This window comes from Scardinius erythrophthalmus (genome assembly GCF_964197995.2).
Source record: "Scardinius erythrophthalmus genome assembly, chromosome: 24".
NCBI lineage: Eukaryota > Metazoa > Chordata > Actinopteri > Cypriniformes > Leuciscidae > Scardinius > Scardinius erythrophthalmus.
In genome coordinates this window covers 24,124,610-24,139,422 of record NC_138244.1, presented here as the reverse complement: position 1 = coordinate 24,139,422, position 14,813 = coordinate 24,124,610, and the positions used below count along the sequence as shown (strand labels likewise).

At 36.4% G+C, this 14,813-nt stretch overlaps 1 protein-coding gene across 4 annotated transcripts in view; it reads right to left on the bottom strand.

The window, feature by feature from the left end:
• Nucleotides 1–3,209: 3,209 nt before the first annotated feature.
• The window catches only part of wwp2 (WW domain containing E3 ubiquitin protein ligase 2), a 65,525-nt gene continuing 53,921 nt past the window's right edge, over nt 3,210–14,813 (bottom strand). For 2 of the 4 annotated variants that reach the window (XM_081355655.1, XM_081355657.1), the window contains 11 exons: nt 14,044–14,122; nt 13,865–13,936; nt 12,666–12,754; nt 11,407–11,566; nt 8,111–8,244; nt 7,861–8,001; nt 6,648–6,768; nt 6,398–6,502; nt 6,208–6,304; nt 4,248–4,320; nt 3,210–4,150 (listed from right to left, as the gene is read on the bottom strand). In XM_081355655.1, the coding sequence (XP_081211781.1) occupies nt 4,051–4,150; nt 4,248–4,320; nt 6,208–6,304; nt 6,398–6,502; nt 6,648–6,768; nt 7,861–8,001; nt 8,111–8,244; nt 11,407–11,566; nt 12,666–12,754; nt 13,865–13,936; nt 14,044–14,122 (1,171 nt within the window). In that variant the 3' untranslated portion in view covers nt 3,210–4,050. Of the gene's footprint in view, nt 4,151–4,247; nt 4,321–6,207; nt 6,305–6,397; nt 6,503–6,647; nt 6,769–7,860; nt 8,002–8,110; nt 8,245–11,406; nt 11,567–12,661; nt 12,755–13,864; nt 13,937–14,043; nt 14,123–14,813 lie in introns of all 4 variants that reach the window. The other 2 variants (XM_081355654.1, XM_081355656.1) reach the window with 1 other exon arrangement.

Sequence of the window (14,813 nt, the reverse complement as noted above, 5' to 3'; positions counted from 1 at the left end):
CATAATACTTATCATCACACCTTTAGAAAATATAATGCAATAAAACAGACAAACAACCAATTTCAGATGCAAGAAATCTGCTAATAGTATAATGCATTTTAACTTTGTTACAATTATTTATGAAAATATAATTATAACATATATTATGAATAGAATATATATAAGGCTTTTCACAACTATTATAAATTCAATAAACATGTTTTAATAAATTATCGTTTTTAGATGAGTATAGGTTATCACATCAAAAACAGTTGCTGTTAAATGATTACGTTATAGGTCTTTATCTTTTCTAAAAGACATGACTGGAGTAAACGCCTTTTAGGCCTATGACCTTTTTTTATTTTCATTTATTTTACGATACAGTTCTTTACAGTTAAGATTTGATGCCAATAAATAACCAACACTGACTGATGTTGCAGAAAGCTGTATACTGAATGAACAAATGTCTCAAGCCTTCATACAGCTCAACGATACTGGTCCTTACATCAGACTTCACACACTTGATCATTCATTTTCATGACGTCAACTGTTTGTGATTACAGAATAAAGAATCTTTTTACATAAACATTCAATTTCACACTGATGCTCCAAAGAGGATGCTTTAAAGACTGATCGACTTATATTGGACATCCTTATTGTTTACAAGCAATGTTTTCTCTAAGAAAAATATTTAACTGAAATAGCTGATCTAGAGCTGAAGATAACTCAAAAAATGTAGTCTATTGATGGAAGTCTTAAATATAGTATCATAAGCACTTTCAGTAATTGTAGACTGTTCCTCCAAGTCACCAGTTACAAATTTAACCTGAAAATGAAAAAGATTACAGATTAGCAGCCAAAAGAGAAATATTCTTGCCCTCTTGATATTTTAATATAATTGTCATAAACACAGCAAAAAAAGAAGTCGTTCTTTAATAAAAGGCACTTCTGACTACTTGAAATTAAACATTACTAATAAAATATAATTAAGGCCTTCATTAGCCTTCAAATTAACTTTGGTATATTTCAAAATTTTATTCTTGATATTGTGTGCAAGTAATGTGACAATAATTATCTCAATTTTGTGGAAAAACGTTAAATAGGCTTGTATACAACTTAGTTAACTGGCAATCAACCTAACCTATGAATTTTGAAATTCTAAAAATTAAAAAAACAGTAAATTGTCTGCTTCTGAATGAAAATGATCTACTACTGACTGTTTTGGTAATGACAATCAAAAAGCGGCTCTGAGATCATCAGGTAGAAATCGCAAAATATATTAAAGCCAAATTTGGAATTACTGTAATTACGAAATTCTGACTTGTAGAAAGTGTTCTTAAAATAAACTAAAAAACCTGAAAAAAAACAAACATTTAAAACAGTTTAAACGTAGCAATTAAGGCATCTGCAAAACAGCCAGAAACGCATAATCATGAGTCCAAGGATGTGGAACCTCCAAGATGTCCGCTAACAATTATGTTAATCACAACATAAATGTCAGATCTTCTAACACTCACTTCTGCTGCACAGGGAGAACAGTGCTCCCATTTACTCATTTCCATTATAATTAAATATAAACTCACATATTAACTTGGATAATAGTTGTTTAAAGGTGCAGTAAGTGATTTCTGAGAATAGCTGTTAACAGTGGATCAGCCAATCAGCAGTAGGGGGCGTGTTCACTGGTGATGGGGGAGGAGAGAGAGGGAAGAAAGAGAGCCAATACAAAAGAGAAAAGGTCAGATGAATGTCACTGGGAAAATAAGGGATATGATCAGGCAAGAACTTTAGGAACCACATTAATATTAATAAAGCTTTTGAACGCTGGAGAGACATAAGCGGGAAGGCCTGAATAGAGAGTCTACACTGATGTCACTTTCCCGCCGGAACACACCCGCTCATCCGGACTGAGTGGCAGAAGAGTTGCTGCGTGACTGGAGTTAATAGGGAAAACTTCGAAAACACGAGTAAAACAAACAATTATCAGTTTAAACTAAAGGTTGGACTCGATATAAGTGTTCCTAACAACTTCCCAAAGATCCAGTGATCTATTGATATACATGCAGCAGGAATCGTGTTTCCTGACATTTATTTGTGCCTGATTTCGATGCCGGGGAAATACATAAAGCAAATTTGCCTGTGAACGCTTTATATAAGTACAATATAGATAGGTCTAAATCCAGGTAATCACTAATATCAATGTCATATATATCATCATATAGTCCAGCCTTAAACTTGTATAGTTTTTGTCAGTGTTCATTTAAAAACCTCCACTTATGCATTATGTAAGATGGTAAATATTTCATTGATAAGTTTTCAATACAATATATAACAATACAAAATATAGGGTATGACTTTTACCCCAAAATTCAACATACTGACACAAATTGATAACTGCAAATCCACTTTTCGCTGTCTGGATCCAGTTGTTTCTGTGAATTGCAGCGATCCATTTGCTTCTCTGTTCTGTAGCTTTCGGCAGTCTGTAAAAATACACCTCAGATTTCTTGTCAAATCCATTTGTTCAGTCAGTCTCAAAGCTCTTTCCCATTTAGATGTGTTTTGAGTGTTTTTCGCAGCATTCACACTGAAAACCAATGCTGCCTCTTAGTCTTTCTGCCACTCAGTGGGCGTAACCGCAGTCAGTGACGTCACGTGCATAACCTCTATATAGAAACACTGAAGTTCTGTTGTTTCCTCTCCGTATGGGAGTAACATTGGTTTTGCTATGTTTCACAGAACCAAGATGCTGTTGTTGTAATGTTAGCTATAGTCACAAGACAGTTTTGAGTGTCATTGAAGCATTATTTTGCTTCGCTTTATTCTTGCATTTGGTGTGTTTGTTTGTTTCTCAGAAATCACTTACTGCACCTTTAAAATGCTTGAGATGAATGGCAGTATCGTGGACAGCCATTCTTTGTTATAAAAAAAAAAGTGTACAAATGCCAAATTGGATACATGCTTTTTAAAATATTGTTACCGTATTATTTAAATCATTCAAGGACAGACCATTTCACTTAGGGAAATAACCCTATAATTCCTACAAAAACAAAGACCTCCTAAAACATCATTAATGGTCAAAATGAATACACGTTTTGTTCGAAAATGAGACTGATTTACCTACTGATGGTCCTGCTGAAAAACAAACCTTAAGATGTACATCTGGAAGAGTTTGGTTTCTTTACCCAATATGTCACAGTAAAAAAGGATTTTTCTGTCACAATCCAAAATGTTTTCACAGTCCATAACTGGATTTTATTTCAACTATGTACAGTGTAGCATGGCATGTCACAAAATAATGAAATCATATCTGATCAATCTCTTTAAAACAATTATTTTCTCAATTATCTCAATGGTCCTCTAGCCCATATACACTGATATGATACATGAGCTCCAGCTACGCGGTTCATGACATTTGCTGCGTTTTTTTTTATTAGTAGTAGTAATATTTCTGTGTTGAATGCTGCATTATAATGATGGGGTTGAGAATTTCACCTCACACGGAAAATCAGGATTGATCACATTTAGATTTAGGCAATTCAGGGAATTCATTTTAAAAATCTTGATAATGAAATAATGCAGTGACCTATGTCCTAATTTGCACTGCTTTCTCTGCATAGAAATGTAAGGTGAAGTTACCATTCCCAGAAGAGGCCAAATGAAATATTACATTCAGTCAAACGCTGGTCCATCAGTGCTTCTGCTCTGCTGTTTAAAGTGATAGTTGAATCCAAAAATGAAACTCATTTTGTTTTACTCATCCTCGTGTCATCACCAGCATTGCTGTTATTTGAAGTTTGAAGAATCCCACACTCCTCTTTTCCATACAACAACAGATCATAATGACCATTCCTTAAAATTCTTCGTTTCTGTTGCACGGGAAAATAACAGTATATCAGAATAGAATGATGTGAGGGTGAGTTCTCATTTTTAGATAAACTAGTAATTGAACTGTAAATCTGCAGCCAGTCTCTTCAACAGTCTGTCCGTTCAGTCCACATTAGTGGTATTAATGGCCTAGTCACAAGAAACTGATTAATAATTTTCTTGGTCCTGTCCTTTCCATGCTCGTCACTCTTGTCCGAATCCCTCGGTTTCCTCGATAGCAAACAGAAGTTTTTCTCGGAGCTGTTCCATGTTCTTATAGGGTGGCAGATCCAGACGATTAAAGCTGAAAATGTAAGGCAGGAGGAACAAATAAGTCACAAAACACTTCTTTAAAAACAGTTATTTTCTTGAACATTGAAAATTGAACATTTGCGTCTCACCAAGTGTGACTTCTAGGCAGCCACGTTTCCTTCCCCACTTTGTCTATGCAAAATTTTTGTGGCCCGTTACTTCCTAGACAATGAGGCGATAAAATGATAAACTATTAGAAATATTTACAATTCTAAACATTGAATATGTACAATGTGGACAGACTTCAGGTCAAAGCTGAATGGTGGGAAGACTTGATCAAACAAATGTTTTTTCTTTAATTGAATAACTGCATTTATGCTGCCGTAACGTGCTTTCGGAATTATCGTAAATACGAATTTCCTAGTTAAAAATTGGACATGAACGCCCTTCTCAAGTCGTATTTCCCACTGGGAGGCTCTGGGATAATTTTGAGCTGGACGGGGCTAAACGTTAAACATGGCGGAGGGAGAGTTGTTCAAGTAGTGCATATTTAATTATAATATAACATGACTCTCGGGGTAATAGGTGGATGGACGGTACGGTGGCCCACCTGTGAAACTGAGGACGCTCCAAAGACTGATCGACTCATATTGGACATCCTTATGCTTTACAAGCATATTTTTCTCTACACAAGATCAATAGTTAACTGAAATATTTTAGATCCGTTACTCTAAAAAATGTATAGTCTATTAACTTATTTAATATTATTTAATAAATTATTGTATCATAAGCAATTTCAGTAATTACAGACTGTTCCTCCAAAATTCAACATTTCCAAATGTTACCTGAAATTAATTAGATGACAGATCAGCAGCCAAAAGAGAAGTATTCTTACCCGCTTAATATTTTAATATAATTGTCATGAACACAGCAAAACAGGGTGAATAAAATGTGATTTTATACACAGTGAAAATAGCCTGTATTTGACTGAAATTCCAGAACTGTCAGCAAGCTATCTAAAGCACAGTGAATGTTTATATGGATGTCAATGAATATAATTAAATATTATTTTGGCTTTAATAAGATTTTACCAATAAATATGCAAGAAAAAACCTGGTGTCCTTCATGATTCCTGTTCTTTGCAACAACAAAGCGCTTGAATGTGACAAAGCTCGTAATCACAACTTGTGGGAAATAGGAAATTTCCGATAGCACGTGAAGGCAGCATTAGCACATGATACTTCGTTAAAATTTTCCAAAGGTTACGCATCTCCTTTCACTGACTCTGTTTAAGGCCCTATTTTGTACCATATTCATGGACAGTGCCACCATTTCAAGCTTTTGCTTTTGTTTCATCAACATTGTTAAAGGATTAGTTCACTTCAGAATTAAAATTTCCTGATAATTTACTCTCCCCCACGTCATCCAAGATGTTCATGTCTTACTTTCTTCAGTTGAAAAGAAATGAAGGTTTTTGAGGACAACATTCCAGGATTTTTCTCAATATAGTGGACTTCAATGGGGTCCAACGGTCTGAAGGTTCAAATTGCAGTTTCAGTGAAGCTTCAAAGAGCTTCACACGATCCCAGCCGAGGAATAAGCTGTTGTGCCCTGTTAAAGTCCCCTATATGGAGAATGTTTTACTCAAAAACCTTCATTTCTTTTCGACTGAAGAAAAAAAGACATAAACATCTTGGATGATGTGGGGGTGAGTAAATTATCAGTAAATTTTAATTCTGAAGTGAACCAATCCTTTAAGCTTATCAACCAAAAAGTTGTCAATCCTCCTCCTCTAAACCACAAGGTAAACACGATAAGGCCAAAGATAAAATGCTCCATGTTTGAGATTTTGATAGCATGCAGTAATTTCATATTGTATGAAAAATGTCTATAGGGCAAAATTATTCAATTAATGTGTTCAGCTTGCAGACAAATACTACTGGTGAATCGATGACTACTCAGAATAATAGTAATTATAGTAAAAAGGAAAATTTAACTAATTAACTAATTAATGTTATTATTATTATTATTATTATTAATACTACAGTAAATAGCGTTATCAAAATGCACTGTTGTGTGTAAAGGTACATTAAGATATTATAGCTGTACCTATCAGTTCTGCAAAACCTCCAACCGGCAGTCGACAAGTTCCTGTGACGAACTGCAGAAGCCGAATTCTCTTCTCATTGTCCATTTCCTTCACGACCTGTGTGACACACAATGACATATATAGTAAAAAGAGAAACGCGGGAGTAGCTGTGACTGCATAAAAACACACAAGACTGAGTGTGTAAATCACCTGCCAGAACCAGTGAATTTGCTTGCTGTTTTTGGTGTAATGCCGATAGATGGTGTTCTTCTGCCAGTCATTCAGATCGATTTCCTGCATCCCGCATAACATCAGCTAGAGCGAGAAACAATCACAATCACACAGTTATTTACAACGGTTTTCTCAGTGATGTGTCTTCGTATGGATGAGGGTTTTTTATTGGACCGTTAAACATCTATAAATGTCAAGTCCTTGCTAAAAACACAATACCACCACCCACCTCCAACTCTTTCTCATCAAAATAACGCAGCCACTCCAGAGGCACAACCTCATTGAAGCCATCCAGGAAGGCTTTAGTTTGTTCCTCCACCCCCCGTGTGAACCGCCAGTCAGTCAGCAGACTGCAAGAAAAATGTGTGATGAGTTTAAAATCACTGTGTTAAAGGAACAGTCCTATTTAAAAGAGAAAAAAGGTGTATAGATGACGGTGATTGTAGCTTCATGGTTAAAAGTGAAGTGTGGGATTTCTGCACAACTAGCATCACCAGTGAAAGTTGCAAAGAACAGGTTTCTCTAACAGTCGACAGACTCTTAAACTGGAGCTGAATAATAAACTGGGTTAGGAATCCAACATAAAAAAAGCACTTTATCTCTAAGGAAAGTTCCTGTTATTAGTGTACGAAACGCCAATGAATGAAAGGTGTCTGTTAACTGGCCATTAATACTCTTAAGACCAGTTCACAATCACCAGATTACAGTACGTCACATTCCACGACCCTACAAACGCCAATTCAGCATGTTCACCCGGGGAAAACAAGCTCCGACAGACGCCAACAGACACCAACAGAGGTGACACACTAACTCGACACAACCAGACAAACTGTCTTTTGCCATCTGTCAATGTAGGGCTGCCCTCGACTAAAGATATTTCTAGCCGACTAGTAGTCGTTAATTTAAGCAATTAGTTGACTAATTGCACGTTTGTATTAATTTAATTAATTAAACATATACTGGGGGGGGGGGCTTTCATTCGGATTACAAAATTTGAGAGTTTTTGTTTTCCAGTTGAATTGGTTCGTTTAAAAGTAGACATTTCAAGCTTTCTATAGATATATTTCTCATTTCTGTGAGGCTAGCCTATATACGCTGAGTTTCGGTTCATTTTGATGTTCATTCGGATGTTAGATATGACTAGGCTAACATTAGAGCGAGTGGCCAAGTAAAGTTTCTGCTACTTGCTATTTCAAATGATAAGCCATTTTTGAGGATGATGGATTACAGGCGAACATTTGGATTTCCTGCCTGACATACGGTAATTACCCGCCGTTAACAATCTGTCCCTCACAGGCAGCGTGACTTCTCCACTTCCTGTGGATAACTAATGAAATTTGGGTCGACTAAGCCTCTTCTATCGGCTATCAGGGGGAAGCCTTATGTCGGTGCACTGTGATTTGGCCTTTATAGTGAAAAATAAATGAATAGGGCAGCTGTACCCAATATATTCCTCCTTGTTGTCGTGAGTGACAAGCTCATTTTCTCCATCGTTCTTCAGCTGGTGTGTCGTCACCTTTCCCAGAATCTCCATGTCTTGAGCGAAGTACAGCTCCACGCCACACTCTTCCAAATCATTCTCTCTGTGAATGAACACCAGCATGGAGATCAGTGATGCACATTTTGTCAGAGAACTGTTTTGATTGTCATCTGTACTGAATGAATGAACGCAGCTGCAGGCTTGATACTCACTTGACCCACATGATGGAGTTGTAAAACTCTGGGTCGATGGACTCCAGGTCTTTCAGGGTGGGTTTCTTGTTAAGCATGCGCTTGTAGAAGGGTAGAGTGAAGCCAGTGTCAATGAACTTCCCATGATACAGTGCCTGCAGAGAGCCAATCACAGGTTGAAGGTCATAAAACCAACAAAAAATAGTTTTAAGTCAGCATGAAACAGAAATTGCAACTCCTTTTTCCAGCAGTCGTTATGTATGACAGGTTTCTGGGGGCAAGGGATTGAAACTCACACCCTTTGCGCCGGTGTGTGAGTGGAAGGCTTCATTAATGCTTTTGTTTATGATTATAATACACATTTTAAATAATAATAATATGCATAGATATTTATAATTCTGCAGGTTCTGCAACATTCCATAAGAAAGAAATAATTGTCAATTGTGTCAAAATGTCATGCTATCTACATTTATTTTTAAAAGGATTTTGCTAAATATTTTAATTATTATGCATGCAGCATTTATGAGATCATTAATTGAGGCCACATGGAATTTTTCACCTTTTAAAAATTAATTTAGAAACAAATCCATGGAAACATTATGCATCATCAACTAGGAATGCAGTCACAGATCATTAACAGCTGATTGGTCAAATTCTGTCCAACCAGGTTTTTGTTTATTGCAGCAGGCAAGATTTCACACATAAACTGTAATTTGAGAAACAAAATGAGTTCATTCTGAGTGGCCATACACTATGACATCGTGGCTGGAGGGTGAATTGATGGCCATTATAAACATTCATGTTCTAATTTAATGTGTTTGAGATGCATCTTATCGGTTTTTAAGAGTCATTATGGCAATTCTGCTGCATCATTGAAAAGAGAAAAAGAGAGGAAAAGAAAGCTGCAAATGGTAAATCCAATTCAATATCAAACAATTATGCAAATGTACATCTGATAAAGCTTCATGTAATGTTAGTGCAGCAGTCAGTCAGTTTAAGCAGACATACACACTTACACAAACCATTTTAAAATATCACCAGAAACCTGTCTGTCACGATAAGATAAATACTGTAGCTGCAATAACAGTTTAACCTTCAACAACGGAACCATAAGGAACCTTAACATTGCCTTACATTATTAGTAGTAATTTGTGTTACTTACAACACTAGAAAAAAAAAGTTAACGAATCATAAATGATAATAATTTTTGACCAGCAATTTTGAAGCTAGTACTGGACATATTGCTTGCAGTTCAAGAAAAGTGAACTCACATTCACATTGCTTGTGAATTTATCTAGATTGTGTGATGCCAAAATTGTCAGGAAATTAAAGGGTTAGTTCACCCAAAAATGAACATTATCCCATTATTTACCCATCCTCAAGCCATCCTAGGCGTATATGAGTTTCTTCTTTCAGCCAAACACAATCGGAGTTATATAAAAAAATATCCTGGCTCTTCCAAGCTTTATATGGCAGTTAACGGTACCTTTTTTGAAGCCCAAAAAAGTGCATCCATCCATCCATCATAAAAGTGCTCCACACGGCTCCGGGGAGTTAATAAAGGCCTTCTGAAGCCAAGCCATGCGTTTTCATAAGAGAAATATCCATATTTATACATTTATAAACTATAAGAGTGACCTCTGACCCGACGCATGACATACTGAAGAAAGTGGAAGCGCAGAGGATAGAGGAAAGCAAAACACCGGTCAGGAATTAGAAGTCTAAAACGGGAATTTTTAAAGAGAAATGTGAGAGGAGTTTGACTTTGTTGCCTAGCCCTATTTTTTTTAACTCTCACCTAAGCTTATGCTACTCCTACATCGGGTCAGAGGTCACATTTCCGCCAGAACTCGACTCTCTCATGAACGCGAGGACGGACGTTACCGGAAGCTAGTGATTACAGTTCATAATTAGTTGTAATTATGTATATTTTTCTTACAAAAAAAATGCATGGCTTTGCTTCAGAAGGCCTTTATTAACCCCTCTGGAGTCGTATGGATTACTTTTATGATGGATGGATGCACTTTTTTGGCCTTCAAAATCTAAGTTACTATTGACTGCCATTATAAAGCTTGAAAGAGCCAGGATATTTTTTAATATAACTCAGACTGGCTGAAATAAGAAACTCATATACACCTAGGATGGCTTGAGGGTGAGTAAATTATGGGATAATATACTTTATCCCAATATATTTACCCTTTAAATGTGTGTTATGTATTTGCTACAGCACAATGTAGTGCATGTACTGTACAACTGTGATTCTCTGAAAAATAAATATTTGTGATTGCACATCTGATCTTAATGTTAAATATCAGTGGGCCTCATTCGTGAAACTTTCGCTAATAATTTAAGTAAATTCAGAGTAATTATGCACAAATTTCCCAAAAACTCTCCTCTGGATTCACAAACACTCCGTAAACCTCAGACTTGATAGTTAAACGTGTATATGAATTAAAATCATTTGGAATCTAAATTGGCAAAGTAATCAACATGAGCCTCAAATTTCATGATTGGTGCACCATTATAAACTACAGATAAACCCATTTATACACTTTTTATAATATTTGATAATACATTAAGCAATCATGAATATTGTAAAGATTTGAATGTGCTTTCCTGAGTTACATCATCCAACATTGCAGGTTTACCTTTGCTTAAATTGTCTTTTCTCTCTCTCTGTCTCTCTCTCTCTCTCTCTCTCTCTCTCTCTCTCTCTCTCTCTCTCTGTGTGTATATATATATATAGATAGATAGATATAGATATACACACAATGTGTATACATACTGTATATAGACAGCAAACTGTTTAATTTAACAGCACAGAGCTCTTTTCTTTTTTTCTTTTTCTTCTGGAAACAAATTTTGTTGCATTATTTTCCTGTTATCTCTGTAAAGCTGCTTTGAAACAATCTGTATTGTAAAAAGTGCTATACAAATAAATGTGACTTGACTTGACTCTGGGAATGATCTCCAAAAACAACACAGACGCCCAGAGTCACACAGTCTGTTCAGAACAAGCTCAAAATAGGAGAAACACAAGGGCTGAGAAAGAATTCAACACACAGCACAGAGAATCTCTATAATATATGTTTGAGAATGTCAAACCCAGACGTGCATGGGCTCATGAAGGGTGTGAGACAAACTCTCTGGATCTTAATATAACACCAGTCACTATATCAGAACACAAAGATTTATTTTCATGCCATGAGGTTCACACTCATCCACACACACACACACACACACACACACACACGTACAGAAATACAAAACTTCAGTTTAATGTGAAACTACTAGAGTCTTAAGGCGTTCCTTCTCACCATGGCAATGAAGCGTCCGATGAAGCGGAAGTAAGTGAGGTGGTCGGGGTTGATGGAAGAAGCAGGGTTTATCTGCAGACAGTAGTTGTTTTTACCGGCATACTCAAACAGACAGTACATGGGGTTCAACACCTCATGAGACAGCAAGAAAAACCACTCCCTACAGACAGAGACAGAGAAGAAGAGAGTCAGTCACACAACACTCTGAACATTGCCTTTAGCTGGTATTATAATGAGACATACTCTACTTAAATATTCCCACAACACTGAGACAAACTGTGTAGGAAAATTATGCCAGAATAAAGATAGTTTGGAGAATTTTTTGGATACTAACAAATCAAAATGTTTTTTACATTTTTTATTAAAAATTCAATTACAATTTAGATTTTATAGATTAAATTAGGAATGATTTAAACCGATGTCTTCAGTAAAAGGGAACATTTAATTGTTTAAATCTCAACAAAGTGTTAAATTATACAACAACTTCATATGAGAGTAATGGGAAAGAATAGACAATACAGTACTGTTTAAAAAAGCATAGAATGTCTATTTATGCTGGAAACATTCTGGTAGCTTTTCCTTGAAAATACACCAAGTCATTTATTAAAAAAAAAAAAAAAAGCTTTGTTTTTACAAAATGTAGTTTTGAGAAGAAAGTGATATGTAGGCACAAGTTGTTTTTGCCTATAAACCTGAAATCATTCGGAGCCACTTGAAGCAAATCAAAGAAAAGAAAACAGATTTACAGAAAAATGCACAAATAATAAAAGGAAACCTTTTTGTGGAATATAAAAATAGAACAAAACATTGTAATTTGACATTTTCAAAACATTTTCTTGAGATGGACAGTGTACACAGTGATGAAGATGAAGACAGATTCAGCAGCACAAACACACACATCAAATCCTAACCAATTCACCAGAACCCAAGGCCTGACCTTTGATCCCAGAGGGTGTTTGGAAAGAAGGTAAAGGGGCAAAGAGGGGACCATGATTGGGGGTGATAGGGGTTTTGGTCACACCACAGGACGACGCAGACACCTCCAGACATCCCGTCCGTGGTTCTACCCTGTGGTAGAACAGCATGACGTAACCTACCATAGGGTAAAACCACTGACAGGACACAGGAGACAGACACAGACACAGGAAGACAACTATGAGGTCCAGACACCAAACGAGCAGTTACACCCGAAACAAGAAACATTCAGCACGAGCAGGAACATGAAGATGACCAACAGCGAGACGTCACAGTGAACTTGCCTGGCTATTCCTCCGTAATCCAGTCCCTCCTCTCCTCTCATGATGATGTAGAGTCTCCGACGGAGGTCATACGGCTTCATGTTCATGATCTGAGACGAGACAGGGGGACATCTCATTAGAGCCTCAATACACACACAAGGGCTTGAAAAAGTCTTAAAAATTGAAAAGAAAGTGTCGTTCGAGGGAATGTTGCTTGTCCATCTCAGGAGATCAAACTAAAATGATATGAGCCATTTAGCCTAAATGAAGATGTCCGTAATTAGGAGACCAATTTGGTTTGATCTCAAATTGGCCATAAATGAAAGAAAAAAAAAATACTGTTTGACAATTGTGACCCTGGACCACAAAACCAGTCACAAAGGTCAATTTTTTTAAATGAACATGTATACAGCATCTGAAAGCTGAATAAATAAGCTTTCCATTGGTGTATGTTTTGTTAGGATAGGACAATATTTGGCTGATATAAAACTATTTGAAAATCTGGAATCTGAGAGTGCAAAAAAAATCTAAACATTGAGAAAATTGCCTTTAAAGTGTATTTTCTTTTAACTTTATGTTAAATATTTTTTTATATATATTTACGGTAGGACATTTAAAAATATCTTCATGGAACACGATATTTACTTAATATCCTAATGATTTTTGCCATAAAAGAAAAATCTATAATTTTGACCCATACAATGTATTGTTGGCTATTGCCACAAATATACCCGTGAGAGTCATGACTGGTTTTGTGTCAGGGTCACAATTTTCCTTAAAATAAAATTGGTAAGAGGTTTTAATGGAATGAATATAACAGATCATGTTTTGTCGTTGTACTCAGACAAGAAAGTTATTTGAGGTTATACAAGCCAAAATCATAATGATCTATGATAATGAATTGGGGGACAAAAAATTTCTGTGCCTTTATTGCTGTAAAATATTTATTGGGACAACCTCTATATAGACGCTACTCAACATGCGTCACTAAAGCCGTTTTGCAGGCATGTCTTCATCATCATCGTGGTAACCACAAAAGCTGGCAATGGTTCTACGATCTACTTAGGCTTACGTATGACAGTAAAAATGTGTCATCCAAGGTTTATACTGCAATAAATCTGCAACACAAATTATGACAAAACAGTGTAGATAGTTTTGGTGATTATAAAAGAAGCGTCAGCAGTCCAAAATTGAGCTGCACCGCATCCTTATCCACTCACCTGTTGAAACGAGTCCTCAAACAAAGTCTGTCGGGATACGGAGATTTTCACATGACTGGGAAGCGCGTTGGACTGCGTAAAGAGGCCAGAAAAAAGAGGAGCCCATACATTAATTTGCAGATGCTAAATGACAAAAGTGTTGCACTAGCATAAGGCCGGTGGTGATTTGAAGAACTCACATGACACAAGAAGCGGAACTGGTGATATTTCCACCTGAAGCTGCGGTCGTACGCTCCCGGAGACCCACCCTGTCTCGAACTAAACAGGAACACAGAAAATAAAGCCAAAGCACTATGAGAACATTCTGATGTCATCTGTTCCATGAGTGTGTGGCGCTTCAGACACTGGCACAGACTTCAGATCAACATTAGCTCTTAAACCCACATGAGCAATAAAAAGGAAAACAGGATAAACTAAGAGTTTACAAATGGCAGAATAAAGTCAGCCATGACACCACTTCCATAAACAGGTGAAAGTGACGCATCATTCAAGACATGGGATTCAGATCAGATAAAAATCTGTCGTTTACACAGGGTAGATTTAGGGAGTCTGGTGCTGCACAGCCGTGATAACACAAGATAACACAAGCAAAAGGCATTTCACTTCAATTTAGAGAGAGGGAAAGTCTGAGGAATGAAACATATTTAAGACAACAAAAAGATGCATGAAAGGAACAAAGGAGATACTGAGAGAAACAAAGAAAGAAAAAATAACACTAACATTCTGTGTAAGTATATATATATAATATTCAACATTATCATTGATCTGACTGTACTGACGCTGTTGTATGAGAACAACTATTTACAACGGAACTGAACCAACACTGAACTGACTTCAGCTGAATAACAGCCGAAATGCATAATTTCCTGTTTATCACTGTAAAGCTGTTTTATGTATGTATAATGTATTGTATAAAGCGCTATAGAAATAAAGGTGACCTGACCTGATG